We start from the raw sequence: 19,215 nt of genomic DNA on the forward strand, positions 1-19,215 counted from the left end.
ATTTTCTAATTTAGACTCATCACAGTCTCACGTCTCATGCTGTTCCCAATATAACAAACCCACTTTACCAATACTCCGAGAAAATGAGGTTTTGGCAAAGATTCATTTTTCTTGATGACACAAGAATGGTACAATCTATATGTGTGTGTGATCAAGTAGAGCAGTGGTTCTCAGACGGGGGTCTTTGAGAATGAAAAACCTTCCAGATGAATCAATTCAAATGATCATGAGTTATATAAACCTCTATCATCATCATTATTATTATTATTATTTTAACAAAGGCTCCACAGAACAAGAAAAACAAGTTCATTTTCATTGTGTAATCTAAAAGGTAAAAAAAAAAGATATATACGATGTACACCTAACATCGGAAATAACAAACACAGAAGAAAGTGCTGACTTTTTTTTGCAAGGAATTATTGCAAACAAACGTGATTATTGTCACTTTGCCTGGAGCTGGATTGTAGGCACCAGTCAGGCTGGTTTCAAATATTTATGAAGCTGCTGATGTTGGAAGATAATCTAGATTTACTTTACTCAGAAGGGTGCCAAAAATGTAACGTGAAGCAAAACATCCAGCGAGCAGCAGCAGCTGTGAAGACAAATCCTCCTCGTTGACTAGAGAGGTCAGGGGAGAATGGTCTGAGTCGTTGGAGCTGACAGAAAGGCTGCGGTAACTCGGATTAACGCGTCTTACAACTGTGGTGAGCAGAGGAGCATGTCAGAATGCACAACACATCAAATGTTGAGAGCAGATGGGCTGCTGTCAGCCAGCAAGACAAAATCTGAGACAGGCTCACCACAGCAGGACAGATGATGACTCAAACACAGACACATCGAAAAGTCTGCTGAGTCACACACACACACACACACACACACACACACACACACAGTATCATCAATCCATGATCCTAACAGCCCGGACAGGTGCTGCTTTAACAGTGTTGTTGCTGACCAATCCCTTTATACCCCGATTTATCATTTATATATCATGCAACCATTCATCACACTCTTTCTCATTCAAAGCGTTTAACACACAACATACATCAGACACTAACTGGTAATGTTCAAACATCTGTGAAATGTTTCAGTGTCGAGGCGCAAATAAATCACAATGATGTTTTTTTGGAATTGCAATTTGAAACGATTCAATTTGCAAATTGCAAAGGCGGCAGTTTGATGACTCTGGATTTCTGGATTGTTCCATTTATATATACATTTAAATATAATAATAAATCATATCTTATCTTTGTTTTGAATCTATCACTCAGGGAATATTGAATTGATTGAAAAGTGTGATTTTTTTAAATGAATCCCTGGGAATGTATACTGGCAAGATAGACAAAGAATTTACCCATTCAGGATTATCCCGATTAAAGAATGTCACCTCATTCAAGTTATTGTTAGTGCTTCACTGTTTTTTTATTGTGATATCTGTAAGTAACAGATTATCACTACCTGTATGCTTTTATTTGTTGTTTCCGCCTTTTTATTACACGCTTTTATTTTGGTGCTCTCGGGCCGGAAGTAGAGGTTGTGCATCTAATAGCGAACAAATGAGTTGATTACGCACGGAGCAGACGATAACACAGGACGGTCAGAGATCAACATAACTCTGCAATTTAAGGATTTCCCTGCACGTGTTAAGCACCTGGCTTAACTGGAACAAGGTATGTTATAAAAATATGTTTTACATGGAACTATGTGTGTTTAGTGGACTTCCTGTGTGAAGGAGTTTATATTTATCAAGGAGGCCGGATGAAATAAATCAGGTTGTTCAACTCCAGGAATGTCTCAGAGACATTAAGTCCTGGATGACCTGTAACTTTCTACTTTTAAACTTTTATACTCGGCCCTAAACACCTCAGAGAAAAACTTTCTGATCACATTGTCACTTTAGATGACATCACCATGGCTTCCAGTTCCACTGTGAGGAACCTTGGAGTTACTTTTGACCAGGAAATGTCATTTGATTCACACATAAAACTCATTTCCAGAACAGCCTTCTTCCACCTGCGGAACATTATGAAAATTAGAAACATTCTGTCTTTACAGGACGCTGAAAAACTAGTTCATGCTTTTGTTACATCTAGATTAGATTACTGTAACTCCTTATTATCAGGATGTTCCAACAAGTCTGTTAGAACCCTTCAGTTCATTCAAAATGCTGCAGCACGAGTTCTGACAGGAACTAGAAAGAGAGACCATATAACTCCAGTGTTAGCTTCTCTACACTGGCTCCACCCACAGTTTAGAATTACATTTAAAATCCTCCTCCTCACGTACAAAGCACTTAATGGTCACGCCCCTTCATACCTGAAAGACCTAGTCTTACCTTATCACCCTAACAGACCACTTAGGTCACAAAATACAGGTTTACTTGTGGTTCCCAGAGTCTGTAAGAGCAGAATGGGAGGCAGAGCCTTCAGTTACCAGGCTCCTCCTCTCATGTGGAACCAGCTTCCAATGACAGTTCGGGAGGCGGAGCCTCTCTCTGTATTTAAAGTTAGACTTCAAACTTTCCTTTTTGATAAAGCTTATAGTTAGAGCTGGTTCAGGGAAACCTGGACCAGCTCTTAGTTCTGCTGCTATAGACCTAGACTGCTGGGGGATTTTCCTGTGGTGCACGCACATTCACTCTCTCACACTCAGGGTATGAATATGACTTTTTATATGTCATAACCTTGTCTCTTTCTCTCCCTAGTTTGTGTCCTTCCTTCCCTCTCTCTCTCTCTCTCTCTCTGTATCCTCATCTTGCAGGTTGCAGGATCAAGATCCAGTTTTCGAGGCTATCCATATCATACATATCATCACCATTATTATTGTGCTATAATTAAAAGTCGATATCATTGACTGTATAAACTTGTAACTTGATACCGGTCGAGGCAGACGACTGCACATCTCTGAGTCTGGTTCTGTCAGAGATTTCTTCTTCTGTTAAGAAGGAGTTTTTTCTCTCCACTGATGCCTAGTGTTTGCTCATTGTGTGAACTGTTGTGTTTCTCTGCTCTCCTTGATGTTGTCTATGTACAGAGCCTTGAGATAATGTGGGTTATGATTTGGCGCTATACAAATAAAATTGAATTGAAATGAATTGAATTGAATTTTCACTATTTTCACTAATATTTATGTTGCTGGTCAAGCTAATGTTAGCCTCTGTAGCGCATACATGTGTATGTGTGGTGATGTTAAGCTAAAATGAGCCTTTGAGTCATTTCATGGTTAAAACTCATTGGCATTTTCAGAGCAGTGACCGAATTGACGTCTATAGCAGTCAATGGCAGCCAATGAGTTAAGATTGTTTATTTGTTTGTAAGAGCTCATTTTGTTTGTTTGTTTGTCTTTATCTCTTATGGTGTTCCTGAAAGAAAAGGATTTATGTGCAAAATAAGAAAGAACGGCTGTACATTAATTACATTAAGGCCTAAAAACCCACCTCTTTAAGAAAGCTTTTTTAGTTTAATTGGAGACGTTCTCTCTCCAATTATTTTTTATTTTTTATGTAGCATTTGAGATTGTTTGTTCAATATAAAGTGCTTTACAAATAAAATTCATTATTATTATTATTATTATTATTATTATTAATAATAATAATAATAATAATAATAATAATAATAATAATAATATAATAATAATAATAATGAACTCTTCTGGAAACATCAGTACACTTCACCATTGTCTGGCTGGGTCCGCTACAATATCAAATACATTATGATAATATCATATGTACTGGACGATTTTATTACAATAAAGAATCAAATAGCATGGCCATCACTCTACTCTAAGTATTCAGCAGTCACACATACGAGAGAGAAATCCATCACTGAAGAGACAGAGGAATATCAATTTTAATTTAAACAGCTTCAATACATCAGAGCAGACGCTGTTTCAGTCACAGTCTGATTGAACACACCTTTTTAACTTCTTCTTCTCGTCCGTGTTCTCACGTGTTCTCACGAGTGCGCTCTTGTTTCCACCTCTGACAGAACTGCTACCAGAAGGAGGCAGTGCTGAGGCCCGAGAACAACCAGGTCATCAACCTCACCACACGCTACACCTGGTCTGGCTGTGTGGTAAGAACACACGAAACACCTGTACTGAGAGGCACAGATGACCTGTGACCTGTTCCTAGCATTGTGATATACTGTTTATCTCTCACAGAGAACTCCATCACAGGGTTGTTTGGTTTAGAACCATGAAATACAACTTGTCCTGGTGTACATGACGCTGTGCCCAATACTTGATTCTGAAAAATAATAAGAAGCTGAGTGAGGGAGAGTGGGGATCAGTGCAGGGGGCGTGGTCTGGTGGTGAAATCTGACACCAAGTAGCAACAAGTTACAACAAGTAATAAGATTCCTCTCAATTGCTCACACAGCGTTTATGGTAAATGGTTTGGTTTGTATTTTTATAGTGATTTTCTCATTTAAAGCTGCTTTATTACCACTAGTGTACTAGTGCAGTAGTACTCTACAGCACTACTGCATCTATGTGCAGTGCATTTCCTGTCACTCATCTCGACCAAGGACACGTCGGTATGTAGTTAAGCCGAAGCTGGGATCCGTCGCCTCTCATGGTGTCAGGAGAAGCTGCAATCACACAGTAGTCTGCATTTGTCATTGAAACATGTGAAGTGGGAGAACGATCCGGAAACAGGCATGATGATCAACGTTTGTTTATCTCGGTCGACATCACAAAGATGGACAGACTGTCCTTGTAGTTGACTGAGGTCTCTCAGTCATGTGATCATCTTTTAATGGACTTTGTCAACTGCATGTTAATTGTGGCAACAACAAACAAGGTTATGGATGTGACGTCACACGATGACGTCACATCCATAACCTTGTTTGTTGTTGGCCTCCACAATCTCGTCCATTTAATCATGTATTACTTCCCTAATAAATGTCATTTCCCACATCAGCAGGAAGGAAAAACTGAAAACTCAGCCACACAGACACAAACTTTATTCAGGTATTAAACAAAGTAAATTTAAAACTAAACAAGGCCCCAAATTTATGCATGATGCACAGCAGATTTTTTTTTTTTTAATGGCTGTAATGAAAGTGATATTGTGGCTGTTTTTAGGTACCAAACTATATCATGTTATCACTTTATCGCCCAACACCGTTATTTGGTTCCCTCTAAATATTCTTTTATAAGGAAAGAGGAAAAAGCAGCGAGTGAGGGCTAATGGTCTGTAATGTGTTTTCATAACATTGTGCTAATGCGCACTTCCGCACTGTTAATGATGCAGCCCAGTCAAGATCTGTCTCTCCTGTCATAGCTTTCTTTTTTTCCATTTTAAGAAAAATATTCTTTTCAATAATGTTTGTTTATCACATTAGGAAGTGTGATCACCAGCGTGACTGTTGTTGTGGCAGTCAGTGGATCAGGCTATAGGGTGCTGTGATATATCACTGATATGCCACTGTGGTAAGTGCGTCTCTGAGGTACAACATGTTCTGGATAACGCACTTCTGTCCCCGTCTGTCTCCGTCTCTCTCAGGTGGAAGGAGACGGGAGCGAGGAGGTGCTGAGCTGCGTGGGTGGTCGTAGTTTCCGCTCAGTGAGGGAGCGATGGTGGTACATCGCGCTCAGCAAGTGTGGGGTAAGCACTGACCTCTCTGACCGGACCGCCTCTTTCCTCCATGCAAGGGCAGGTGTTCAGCTGGGCGGTTACTATGGCGATGCAGACAGACTGAGAGGGTGTAAACACGCTGTCGTTGTCACTGTGTTTGTGCTCTGCTTTGGTGCCAGAGAAACAAATGTCATCACTGTCGTTATAATCATCATCATCATCATCATCCATCTGTCATGAAAGATGGTAGATGAACCTTTCTGTGGTATTCTTCAATGAGCTGAGCTATGAACTTGTCTAAGCTTTCTGACATTTTTATCTTTTTAAAGATTTTGCAGCTGAGACAGAAAGTATGTCTGTAGACATTAAAACTAAGGTGTATAACATTTAAATATAAACATTCAGACATTCAGACAGCTCCACAAACACACAGCTCTGTGTCTCTCAGTGTAGTGGTGTTTAAATGTTGATGACATTGTGCGAGTAAAGCAAGTGTGGAGAGTTTCAGAGGTGAAATCTACTGCTCAAAAGTCCCGGTGGTAAATGCTTCATGTATCCGCCCCCCCCCTTTGCTGCTGCTGTATACACACGAGCGCTCCCCCTGTCGAGTCTGATAGTATTGCTTGACAGATGAATGCTGCAGCATATAAATAACATTACATAGTTCTCAGAGACCAAACAGAAGCAGAATAGTAGCAGAAATGACACAGTGCAGCTTTAAAATAGGAACAACTTCTAAATAGAACTGCACACCCTGCGATGACTCTCTGAAGTTTTGAGGCTACTAATTGTGCTGGCCACTAATTAATTTTCAACTCAACCAGTCTAAGTTTTGTCTGTGTATGTGTGCTTTTCCATGTGAGCATTTTGCACAAGGCAACATTTTGAATTCCTGCAGTAATCAAAAGAAGTAAAATAAAAAAAAGTAAAAAAGAGGGAGCTCTGCAAGGAAGTATAAGCCTTTTTTACAGTATTTTTACACATGGGCAACATATGGCTCCAGGGAGAGATCCAGCTCACAGATTAACTTTATCTGAACCTCAGAGTCCTCTAGGAAAAAAACAACAACCACTCAAAATGAAAAGACAGCATAATGAACCTTGTGTGTTCAAATTAGGGATGAGCTTGCATCACACTATCAGTATCTGTCTGTTAACTGTAAATATGGAATATACAACATTTAACACCACCAAATGTCTGTCATGCAGCTGGATCATTATTATGTCTTTATATTTATAATAGCTGCTTATAGCTTGGTGGTAAATTTGTGCTTTGTGCTCCTGAGTTCAGTCAATGAAGAACGAGTGTCACCTTGTAAGTTTTGTCTGTTTGTTGTTTTTGGATTCTGGTTTCTTTCCCTCCCCACCGGGCTTGAGTGCATATCCACCCAGCATTAGTGTCTGAATGAAGAGCAGGGTTTAGCTTCAGTAGATAGTGTCACTGAGTTAAAAAGAAAAGAAAAAAGAAAAGAAATTCAGGAGCCAAAGGCAGGTTGCAAAAAATGAACCAAACAACTGACAAAAGGCAAAAAGGAACAACACAAACAGGAAAACCTCAAAACACAGGGAATAATAATAACAAGAGTGGGAATCCCTTGGAAAAACTACAGGAACAAAGTGACCTGATATAAAAACAAATAAAGCAACAAAGACACAGGAGCACAGAGACTAAACACACCAGGGAGGCAGGCTTAATAAGACACAGGTGAGCAAACTCGACGAGGAAATCATTCTAAATAAAACAGAAAACCAGACACACAGCCAAAAACCCAAAAACCCGAGGTAACGGTCCAAACCAAAATCAGATTAGATATTAAATCAGGTCGATTTTCTTCAGTTAATTGGTCTACATAGTCTACATCGACTACACAGTGGTATGAGTTTGTTTGCTTCTCCTTCTGAGGAGTTGTGTCACAACCCCTGGATCATTGGGTTTTTGTCCTGTTTCTGGGTTCCTGTTTTATTTTGTATTTCTTCAGAGTGTGTGTACCTTCCTGTCCTGTCTGCTCCATGTGTTTGACCTGTGTGTGATTGTTGCTGCTTCCCTCGTGTATATAGTCTGTATATAGTCCTCAGTGTCTTTGTGGGTTAATGTCGTTTGTTTTAGTTTCAGGTCACATTTCAGTCCTGTCTCTCTCTCTGTTTCACTAGTGTTCATGTGTTCATGTGTTCATGTGTTCCTGGTCTGCTTCCTGTGTTTCTGCTCCATGGTTTTTTTGGTTAGATTTTTACGTTTTTGCCCTTTTGTTCGTTTAATTTATAAAAGACTCTTTTGTTCATTTTTAGAAACTATATTTGGGTCCTCCATTTTTTTTACACCTTTTTAAAAGAATTTGTGTATGAGGGAGCAACTGCCGAAAATAACAGAAAACTATGGGTGAGATTGATTTTGGTTATAAAAACGTGAGAAAGAGAGAGGATAAAGAGCCGTCATCAGATCGATTGATCGATTAATTGAAATGACTGTTTTGATTGAGGGGCGATCAGCCGTTCACTCGGGTAAAATGGTGTCTCCACTTATATCGACAGCCAGTTTGACGTTTGAGCAGCAGAAGGAGTTGCTTCCTTTACAACTTAAACATGGTAAACTCAAATTAGAGTCAGAGAAGGAGTTGCAGCGGTGTAGATGATGTGTCAGCAGACTGAACAGACCTGCTTTGAGCTGATTTAAGATCGCAAACATCCTGCTGGTTGAGACCTCACAGGACTTTTCTTTGAGCATTGTTCAGATGATTTTGATAAATGGTCTGTGTGTATATATGTTTTTTTTAGTCTTTTCTAGACCACTCAAAACTGCTTTACTCTACAATTTTAGCACATTCATGCGTCTACTGTATGTGCAGCACATTTTCTGTCACACATCCACAAACAATGACCAATGTGGGATTGAGTGTCTTGCCCAACTATTTTAATGACCAATTATCGGTTTGAATATTTTTTTAAATAATTCAAACTAATTATTCCATCTTTCAGCTTCTGAAATGAGACATTTTTCCCGGTTTCTTTGCTCCATATAACAAAAAAATCGTGTAAACTTAATAATTTTCGGTGTATGGACAACATCATCATTTTCGTTTAAGAAAATGTAATCATTCTTTTTGCAACTACTAATGGAGAAAATAATTAACAGTTGAATCAATTATTAAAAATAATCCTTAGTTGCAGCCAGAGTACATTATACTCAAATGCTGTTGTACGTTGCATTACAGTCAAAATACCAGCGAGGCCCCTAAAGTCATTAGGTCCTGCAGCTGATCCTGTCGCAGCACATCTGTCTCTGAATGGCCTCTGGACACTGTGGAGCGCTGCGTCTCTCCCACAGCACAGTGTTTCTGCTCGGCACCACACAGACTCCTCTGAGTGCAACTTTCTGCTGCCGCTGTGTTTAACAGCCTTTAAAAGACCTATTGATTCACTGGCTTCAGGGACTTTTGTGGCTTTTGTTGTTTGGTGATGGGGACCCAACGTTGCGCTAATTGCGTGCCGGGAAAAAGGCGAGCGACGTGTGGTAGCTGTGGTGTGTTTGTTTGTTGATCTTTGTGCTGAAATCCTGAGCGTGTAAACTGAAGACCAACATATGTGTGTGTGTTCTTGTATGTGTAATCGCATATCTTTGTGAGGACCAAAAAAACATCAAAAACATAGGGAGTGAGATATTTTCTTTTACAGTATTTAAAAGGTACACCATTATATGAATTATTCTATGGCCAATAAATGATGCAGATTTTCTTTTCCCCCCTTCATCTGATATCTGATCAATAACAAATGATACACACAGGTTCTTAAATGAAATACAGTATATATCTTGTATACTGGGATATAAATCCTGCCAATTTTTTTAAAGCCATAATGTCTAAACCAACCCATAGTGTGAAATGCTTTTACTTTGTAGATGTTGAAAAAGATTGAATAATGCAGAATATCTTGTGGATGTGAGACAGTATCCGTGTCTGTCTGTCTGTCACTGTCACACTCTGGCTCACATCAGTGTCACACTGCTGGTCACCATTCAGTGTATTTGTGGTTGTGTTGTGTTGTGTTTGTGTTTGTGTGCTGTCACATAAGAGCACCGGCTGAAGAGGGATATGATTAGAGCAGATGCTTCCTGCGAGGTGTTGTTTATTGTTGCTCCATGGCGTCTGCTGATGGACACGCCGCCTAATGCTGTTGGACTCCAGTATAAAAGCTCATCTCCTCTCCCCGGGGGAGGGGGCTTGTGCATGCCGCACCACCCTGAAGCCAATTTCCACCGCGCGTCACTCGCGTCTCGCATCCCTTTTGCTTTCACACCTCTCCATCTCGCCTACCTCTGTTGCTCACAATCTCTGGCTCACGTACTCTTTCAGCTCCCTGTCAGCACACTGTGACAAGCTCTACGCCATTCCTATCTGCTTACTTCTTTGTCTCCTGTGTCCCTCTGTCAGCCTGTCTCTAATTGTGTTTTTCCTCCCCATCTTAGCATCATAATCAGTCCATTTTCCCCGTCCTTCTACTCTTTGAGTGCATTTTCCCACTTACACATTTCCCTCTCTGTGTTCCTGCTTCTGCTTTCATGTTCTCTCTTATCTTGTGTTGAAGTGCTTCCCAAAGTCTTACATGGACGATGTTTACTCTCTTTACCAGATGTAAACTTGCATGAATGATGTCCTGTTGTACCAGGAGACCACAAATCACAAGTCATTATTTCATCAGGGGAAAAAGTCAGTATAAATTACATTCTACTCATTGGAGATGACGGAGCATATTGAAGGTTTTTCAAAGGTCAGTAAAATCCATAGGCTTCATGTTTCACCTCCTTCTGTTGTTATGATATTTGTCAGGGTGGGAAAATCTTTAGAGCAAACTTTCTGCATTCTCTCACACTACTTTTGTGTTGTCTCTCGATACTTTTGTGTTCTCTCTCGATACTTTTGTGTTCTCTCTCGATACTTTTGTGTTCTCTCGATTACTTTTGTGTTCTCTCTCGATACTTTTGTGTTCTCTCTCGATTACTTTTGTGTTCTCTCTCGATTACTTTTGTGTTCTCTCTCGATACTTTATTGTTCTCTCGATACTTTTGTGTTCTCTCGCGATACTTTTGTGTTGTCTCATGATTACTTTTGTGTTCTCTCTCGATACTTTTGTGTTCTCTCGATACTTTTGTGTTCTCTCGATACTTTTGTGTTCTCTCTTGATACTTTATTGTTCTCTCTCGATACTTTTGTGTTCTCTCTCGATACTTTTGTGTTCTCTCGATACTTTTGTGTTCTCTCTCGATACTTTTGTGTTCTCTCGATACTTTTGTGTTCTCTCTCGATACTTTATTTTTCTCTCTCGATACTTTATTGTTCTCTCTCGATACTTTTGTGTTCTCTCGCGATACTTTGGTGTTGTCTCATGATTACTTTAGTGTTCTCTCTCGATACTTTTGTGTTCTCTCGATACTTTGGTGTTGTCTCATGATTACTTTAGTGTTCTCTCTCGATACTTTAGTGTTCTCTCTCGATAATTTTGTGTTCTCTCTCGATACTTTGGTGTTGTCTCATGATTACTTTAGTGTTCTCTCTCGATACTTTTGTGTTCTCTCGATACTTTGGTGTTGTCTCATGATTACTTTAGTGTTCTCTCTCGATACTTTAGTGTTCTCTCTCGATAATTTTGTGTTCTCTCTCGATACTTTGGTGTTGTCTCATGATTACTTTAGTGTTCTCTCTCGATACCTTTGTGTTCTCTCTCGATACTTTGGTGTTGTCTCATGATTACTTTAGTGTTCTCTCTCGATACTTTGGTGTTGTCTCATGATTACTTTAGTGTTCTCTCTCAATGCTTTAGTGTTCTCTCTCGATACTTTTGTGTTCTCTCTCGATACTTTTGTGTTCTCTCTCGATACTTTTATGTTCTCTATACAAGTGCATGTTATCCCAAAGCTTGATAAAATTGCATATCTTTATTCATGAATGAAGAAACTTCTCCTTACCGGTTATTTATCACACTGTGCAGCAGGCGTCTAATTACATCTGTGCATCAGAGCTAAAAAAGTTCTGCACAGACAAACAGCATGTATTATTTCTCTGTGATGTTGCACTAAATAGATATTAAAAATAAAGTGAAAACAGCCGCACGATAACATGGTTTCATTGCATCAAACGAACCAACTGTTGTCAGACAGTGAAGAAACCTAAAAATAAAAAAAATAATTATTACAGCTTCATTATGCTGAGCAGAACGCTGTTAATGAAACAAAACCACACCACCAGGGAATCAAGGGAGAGCTGGAATTAGTTTGGCTGTTAATGAGTGCATCCTCGGCCAGGTGATTCATCTTAATTGAAAAACAGCCGACACACTCGGTCACACACACACACACACACACACTTCTGAGTAATCAATAAAGAAAATAGAAACAGGAGTGTTTGACAGCGTGTGGAGACTTCACAGCTAGAGGAGATGAACACACCTGATAGTGTAGTGCAATAAAAAGAAGAGTGTGATTCTTTTTGTACAGTATACATTTGTTAGAGCTGCAATAGACTATTATTTTCATCTTCAGCTGTACCATAAGGATTCATCAATTCATTAAGGAATGAATCATCTTCCCCCATATGAGAATATAAAATTAACTGCACAATGTGATATAATGAAAATCAGTTTTGTTCTCAGTCCAATCAAAAAGTCCAATATTTGCAACTGAGAAGATAATTAGGGACATTTTGTACTAAACAATATAAAATCAAAATAGTTGCCTTTTATTTGCAGCTCATCATTTCAGTCAATAAATGGTAAAGTGTTTCCATATTTGGTCCAAATATATATGGACATAACTATACAGTGATGAGGCTTTTTAGTAAGTAATATTATTTTACAGCATTATATTTTAGGAGTTTGTTTAAGGGCTGCAAAAGTGAATCGATTGCCAAGTTAACCGTGCGGTGTTATTAAGGCTACAGCAAATGGTTCATTTCATCATCGATTAATCTGTCGATTATTATCTCAATTAATTCTTCAATGTCAGTAAATAATGAAGATTAAAAATGTTGATCAGTGTTTCCAAAACCTTGAAATGATTATCTATGATCAATTAATAGATGCAGCCCCAGCTGTTATAATAATAAATCAATCAGTTTGAATTTTATAAATCAAAAACATGATGTGATTATAATCTGGTTAATTTGCTCATCATTGACAGTAAACTGAATATTTTCAGTTTGTGGACAAAACAACACGCTTGAGACTTGTCGTCATGGGAACACTAAACTGCAAGTTTCTCATACTTTCATTCAAATAAATTGACAGATTAACCAATTATTTATCTTCTTTATAATCTTCTGCTTTGGCACTACTGCACATACTGCACAGCTTTATTATTCATATTTTATCTTTTATAAAACATAAATGCACTTGTATTGCAGCAATGACAAGAACAAATTCCTCATATATTGTGTAAAGCTATTCGTGGAAATGAACCCAAATCAGATTCTAATTATTATTTAAAGATCAACATGTCACATCCATATCAGAGTACAGGACTACATTTACTAAATGAGTCTTTAAAGGTCTTTGTAAAGTTTTTGTAAAGGTGGACACTGTGTACACACACTGCTGTTGAAACAGGTATTTTCCAGAGTCAACATCCACACTGTGAAAGACTGTGAAGAAGTCCTTTTACGAGCTGTTATCAGACACAAACACAGAGAAGAACACCACAGATGTGTTCATCAAATATCAGTGCAGGTCGATGCTTTTTCCACATGAGAGCGACAACTAAGCATTCACAATCATCCAGAGTCTGTCCCTCCACACTGTCAATTCTTCCATGCATCTCTCTCTCTCCCTCTCTCTGTCTCCTCCCTGCCTTTCTCTCTCTACCTGCTTTTTCTTTAAAACTTTCTTCATCCTTGGCTCTCTTTGTTGTTTCTCTGTCTTCCCTGCTCCATGTGTCTGTATTGATTTCTTGGAGATCAGTGAATGATCCGTGCTGTTCGCCCTCCTTGATAAAGGGAGTGAGATGGAGTCTCCATGAGTGTGAGATGAAATCAAAGTCTTTTTTTCCCTTCTCCGCCCTCCCGTCTCTCTTTTCCCTCCCGTCTCTCTTTTCCCTCGCTCTGCTGCAACAAGCGCTAACTCTATCGGCTTTGAACCCGTGTGTGTGAAATGAGTTCTCAGTGCTCTGATCGTCAGCCCCCGCCCCCCTATTTTACCCTCACCTTCTAAATCCTCTTCAGTTTGATAAAAAGGAACATCATTCCAACAAAGTATGTGTACTTTCTCCTTTATATTCCTCTGTTACATACCCAAATATGCTGTATCTGTGTGTGTGTGTGTGTGTGTGTGGGCTCCACTTCACAACACTACACAATTCTAATGCGCCTACCACACAAGTGTGTCGCTGTCACTGTAACTATGAATAATGAAAAATGAGAATGAAAAAGCAGCACAGTTGCTAAGCATATGATGATCTGGGACATCTTCACACTGGCACAGCAGTCGGCACCGCAGCTCAGATTCCCCTTTTCTTTCTTTTTTCTTTTTTTCTTTCTTTCTTTCTTTCTTTCTTTCTTTCTTTCTTTTTTTCTTTCTTTCTTTCTTTCTTTCTTTCTTTCTTTCTTTCTTTCTTTTTTTCTTTCTTTCTTTCTTTCTTTCTTGTCTAACTTTCTCCACACACCAGGGGATTGTCTTTAATTTTCAGGCCAGTTTTGAAACTGAGTAACTACAGTACAAGGCCCACTCACTCTCCTCACTGAGGAGCTACATTAATACTATCTGTATTTGTATCTGTACCCAGCAGGGATTTATTCACCTCCTGCAACAGGAAAAAAAAAGGGAAATCCAGACTGAGATTTTAGCTACTTGAGCCATAAAAGGCTCACCAAATAAAATCTCTCTGCAGGTTAAGTCTTTATTTGAAGAATACAGCATGTAGGCCACTCTATCTCCTCCTGACAGAAAAGGCTGTTGAACAGTGCGATAAAGGAGTGTGTTTTTAAGATACTGTAGACTGAAAGCCTCCTGCAGTCTGCGTGATTCCAGATAGAATTGCAGATTCCTCTGTGCATCATTGCTCTTACAAATATGGCTACAACATTAAAGGTACAGTATGGACATTTAGATTTTTGTTGCCGTTGATGTTATTATTCTTCCACTGTTTGGTCTCTGTGAACAGAGATGATGTAACGTTATTTGAATACTGTGTCCTGTGTCTGAAAATAGATTCTCTCAAGTAATAGACCCTTTCATTATATACAAACATTCCAAGCCTCGCGAGAATGTCAGAAAACATCATGAAACAACATGAAAATACAATCAAAAAGCTGCTGTTATGAAGGTCCCTACTGCCTCTACAGGTAGATGTTATTATGGCTGCAACTAACGATTATTTTCATCATCGATTAATCTGTTGATTATGTTCTTGATTCATCTTTGTGAGTTAAATGTCAGTAAATGTTTACCAAACCTTGAAAAGCTGAAGATCGCTAAACTCTTGTTTTGTCCACAAATCAAAATAATTCAGTTTTTAATGATTTTTTTTGTTATATGGACAAATAAAGGCAACATTTTAAGATGCTGAGCTTGTTCTCATGACTCATTGATTAATTACAATTAATCAATCAATAGTTTTAGCCACAGCTGTTATGATAATCAACCAATCAGTCTGTTTTTATTTGCTATCGATGACATTAAACTGAATATTTTCAGTTTGAGGACAAAACATGACACTTTTTTGAGGTTTAGGAAACACTAAATGGCAATTGCTTTTTCATTTTCTTTCTTCCTCTATGACAGTGTCCCAAAGGGTGCCCTTAGAGGAAAAGATATTCAGTGCTATATAGAAAATGTTCATCTTTAATTAAATAATAATGTGTGGATGTCCATATAGAGGTCCACACGAAATTCAGTGTCCAGGGTTAGGGTTAGCCCAAGGTCGCACTTTGGACATGTCTGCCTTAAGCGTACGAGTGGCGCCTGCCCCACCAGTGTGTAGTAGAACTAAATTTGTTCTTGACTAAAACTGAAACTCCTCCTGACCCTTTAACTGCCTTCACATACATTATATTATATCTATCTGTATAATTATACTGTATATCAGGACCTCATAAATCAAAAAACATCAAAAAACATGAATTATCCCTTTAAATTTTTAATTAGGTTAAAATCGTCCCATTAAAATAAATGATTATATTATTAGTAGTATTTTCATCATTATTGCTGCATTATGACTAAAAGTGATAGAGGAATATTTTTTTTTCTACAATTCATGCGACTGCTGGTATTAATTACACTATAATATAATATAATATAATATAATATAATATAATATAATATAATATAACATAACATAACATAATAAAGTGTTGTTGTTGTTTTACCAAACATCTCTAACAAATGATTTCTTTACCAATTCAACTTGACATCAGGTGTTAGAGGAATAGCTTAGTCGCTTCGTTGTGCACAAATTTACTCTTGTCAGGATTTATATTGTGTATATTTGGGTTATGATGATTTTTAAAAAGTAGCTCCCTGTATTGAAAGTTTACAAAACACTGCTTTGAATATCTACTCTGACAGAACTTAATGTGACTGTTATACATCATCTACTCCTGGTCTCTCCCTCTTTTCTGCCTCTCTCTGCCCTCTGTTTGTCTCCCCGCTTCTCCTCTGTCCACCATTTCTCCTTTTGCCCCAACCAGCCGAGGCAGATGCAGCTCCTGATCTTTTGGTGCTTTTCCATGATACAGTTCAGACACGTCCTTTTCTGTTACTTCATAGTATCTCCTCATCGTGGACACTGAAAACTGCTGTGACGTCGCTTTACATTTAACTTTTGTACAACTTGCCAGGGGTGGAACAACTTGTGACCATGATGTCTCTGCACACGGGGTACCAGTTTTAACCACTGAACTACCCAGGGTTACTATCCAGGGTTACTATCCAGGGTCGCTATCCAGGGTTGCTACCCAGGGTTACCACCCAGGGTTGCTACCCAGGGTTACCACCCAGGGTTACCACCCAGGGTTACTACCCAGGGTTACTATCCAGGGTTACTACCCAGGGTTGCTACCCAGGGTTGCTATCCAGGGTTACTATCCAGGGTTACTACCCAGGGTTGCTACCCAGGGTTACTACCCAGGGTTGCTACCCAGGGTTACTATCCAGCGTTGCTACCCAGGGTTACTACCCAGGGTTGCTATCCAGGATTACTATCCAGGGTTGCTACCCAGGGTTACTACCCAGGGTTACTATCCAGGGTTACTACCCAGGGTTGCTATCCAAGGTTGCTACCCAGGGTTGCTATCCAGGGTTACTACCCAGGTTTACTACCCAGGGTTACTATCCAGGGTTACTACCCAGGGTTGCTATCCAGGATTACTATCCAGGGTTGCTACCCAGGGTTACTACCCAGGGTTACTATCCAGGGTTACTACCCAGGGTTGCTACCCAGGGTTGCTACCCAGGGTTGCTATCCAGGGTTACTACCCCGGGTTACTATCCAGGGTTACTACCCAGGGTTACTACCCAGGGTTGCTACTCAGGGTTGCTATCCAGGGTTACTATCCAGGGTTACTACCCAGGGTTACTACCCAGGGTTACTACCCAGGGTTGCTACCCAGGGTTGCTATCCAGGGTTACTACCCCGGGTTACTATCCAGGGTTACTACCCAGGGTTACTACCCAGGGTTGCTACTCAGGGTTGCTATCCAGGGTTACTATCCAGGGTTACTACCCAGGGTTACTACCCAGGGTTACTACCCAGGGTTACTACCCAGGGTTGCTACCCAGGGTTGCTACCCAGGGTTACTATCCAGGGTTACTACCCAGGGTTACTACCCAGGGTTGCTATCCAGGGTTACTACCCAGGGTTACTATCCAGGGTTGCTACCCAGGGTTGCTACCCAGGGTTACTATCCAGGGTTACAATCCAGGGTTACTACCCAGGGTTGCTACCCAGGGTTGCTATCCAGCGTTACTACCCAGGGTTACTACCCAGGGTTGCTATCCAGGGTTACTATCCAGGATTACTATCCAGGGTTACTACCCAGGGTTACTACCCAGGGTTACTACCCAGGGTTGCTACCCAGGGTTGCTACCCAGGTTTACTACCCAGGGTTGCTACCCAGGTTTACTACCCAGGGTTGCTACCCAGGGTTGCTACCCAGGGTTGCTACCCAGGTTTACTACCCAGGGTTGCTACCCAAACACAGTCTGACACAGTCACTGAACTGAAATATGACTGAACGGGTTGTGATTTGACTCAAGATCGCCTGGTTTCAGCAGTGCTGTCACTGGCCATAGATTTTAAACTGGAGATTGGAGATGAATCTTCTTTGTTTTGATAACATTGTAAGGTCTCTACCTCAGAGTGCGTTCAGATAATACATGTTATGATTTAATTTGAATGGAGGCAGAGTTGTGTGTCAGATGCTGAGCATCACTCTGTTCTCTCACTTGTCAGTCTGGTGTGAAGAACAGACGTCAGTGGAAATATCTCTGCTGATGATGATGAAGTGATGAACTGAGCTTGTGTTCAGAGTTCTCCATGATGATGATGTTTGGACACAAACATCATCATCTGCAGCACTGGTTAGACGATGATGTCCTTTTGCTTTAACTAATGATTCTGTAAGACCTTCCATCATGAAACCAAAAAAAGCATTAAATATACACTACACTTTGCTTTATGGTTTGATTTATAGAGCAGCTGTGTGTGTGCTCTAGCACAAAATCAATTAACGTCATTTGGATTTAAATGATCTTCCTCTCTAGATTCCCCCTGTGTAAATATTCTCTGAATATGCCGGGCTTCATACTCAACATATTAATATAATTTCATCATTCTTGCAGTGCTCCAATTTAAAATGTTTAATTTCAGAAGACTAGTGTGATCCAGCACGTTGAGGGTCATAGATAGTTCTTCTTCATGTCTCTATACCATGTTTATGTTTGTCCATCCTGCAAAAAACTCTATGACATCCTGGTGAAAATGGTGAAAACATTCACTTGGACTCACAATTAAACTAAATCTAGGTCAAGGTCACTGTGGCCTTGTGTTTATGAACGTAATATTCAGAATGCATCTCGGAAATGTCATCACACTTTGCCTTGTCAGTGCATTATCTTCATGTGTTGAGAGAGCGAATCTTTTCAGACTTAGAAGAGCAAGTTCTCATGGATTAAATCTTTAGATTTCAGTGTCCAAATCTCACAGAACATGTTTTGTCCTCCTGACAGTTAAATCATGTCGACTAAAACTGCATTGGTCAGTGAGAGAGTATAATCATTTAAGCTGTAACGGTCATGCTCGCTTGCTTGTGCTGATGCCATGGAATAGTCTCAGAATGAAGTACACATTAATTATAGGGCTTAAAATACCACACAGAACGAGCAGCGGGATAAATATTGTTTACATTAATGAATGATTCTCCATCTCTGTCAGTTGGAGGAGGCACAGAGAAACAGCTGATCACAGCTGATCACAGCTGATTACAGCTGATCACTGCTGATCACTGCAGCGCATTTCTCTCTCTCTCTCTGTCGATCTCATACTCAAACAAAAATTATGTTATTCAGTTATTAATATGTTAGTTTAAAATCAATAGAAATGTATACAACTGATGATGACAGAGTGGAATGGTTATTTGAGTTTAATGTGTTTAAAGCCTGGAA

The 19,215-nt window shown here is 39.6% G+C and overlaps 1 protein-coding gene across 2 annotated transcripts in view; it reads left to right on the forward strand.

The window, feature by feature from the left end:
* The window catches only part of tmem145 (transmembrane protein 145), a 72,452-nt gene that overhangs the window by 21,395 nt on the left and 31,842 nt on the right, over positions 1-19,215 (forward strand). For both annotated transcript variants that reach the window (XM_058648153.1, XM_058648154.1), the window contains exons 4-5: positions 3,987-4,073; positions 5,507-5,608. In XM_058648153.1, coding sequence (XP_058504136.1) covers positions 3,987-4,073; positions 5,507-5,608 — 189 coding nt within the window. The remainder of the gene's footprint in view (positions 1-3,986; positions 4,074-5,506; positions 5,609-19,215) is intronic.

The sequence above is a fragment of the Solea solea genome, chromosome 13 (genome assembly GCF_958295425.1).
Source record: "Solea solea chromosome 13, fSolSol10.1, whole genome shotgun sequence".
NCBI classification, from domain to species: Eukaryota; Metazoa; Chordata; class Actinopteri; order Pleuronectiformes; family Soleidae; genus Solea; species Solea solea.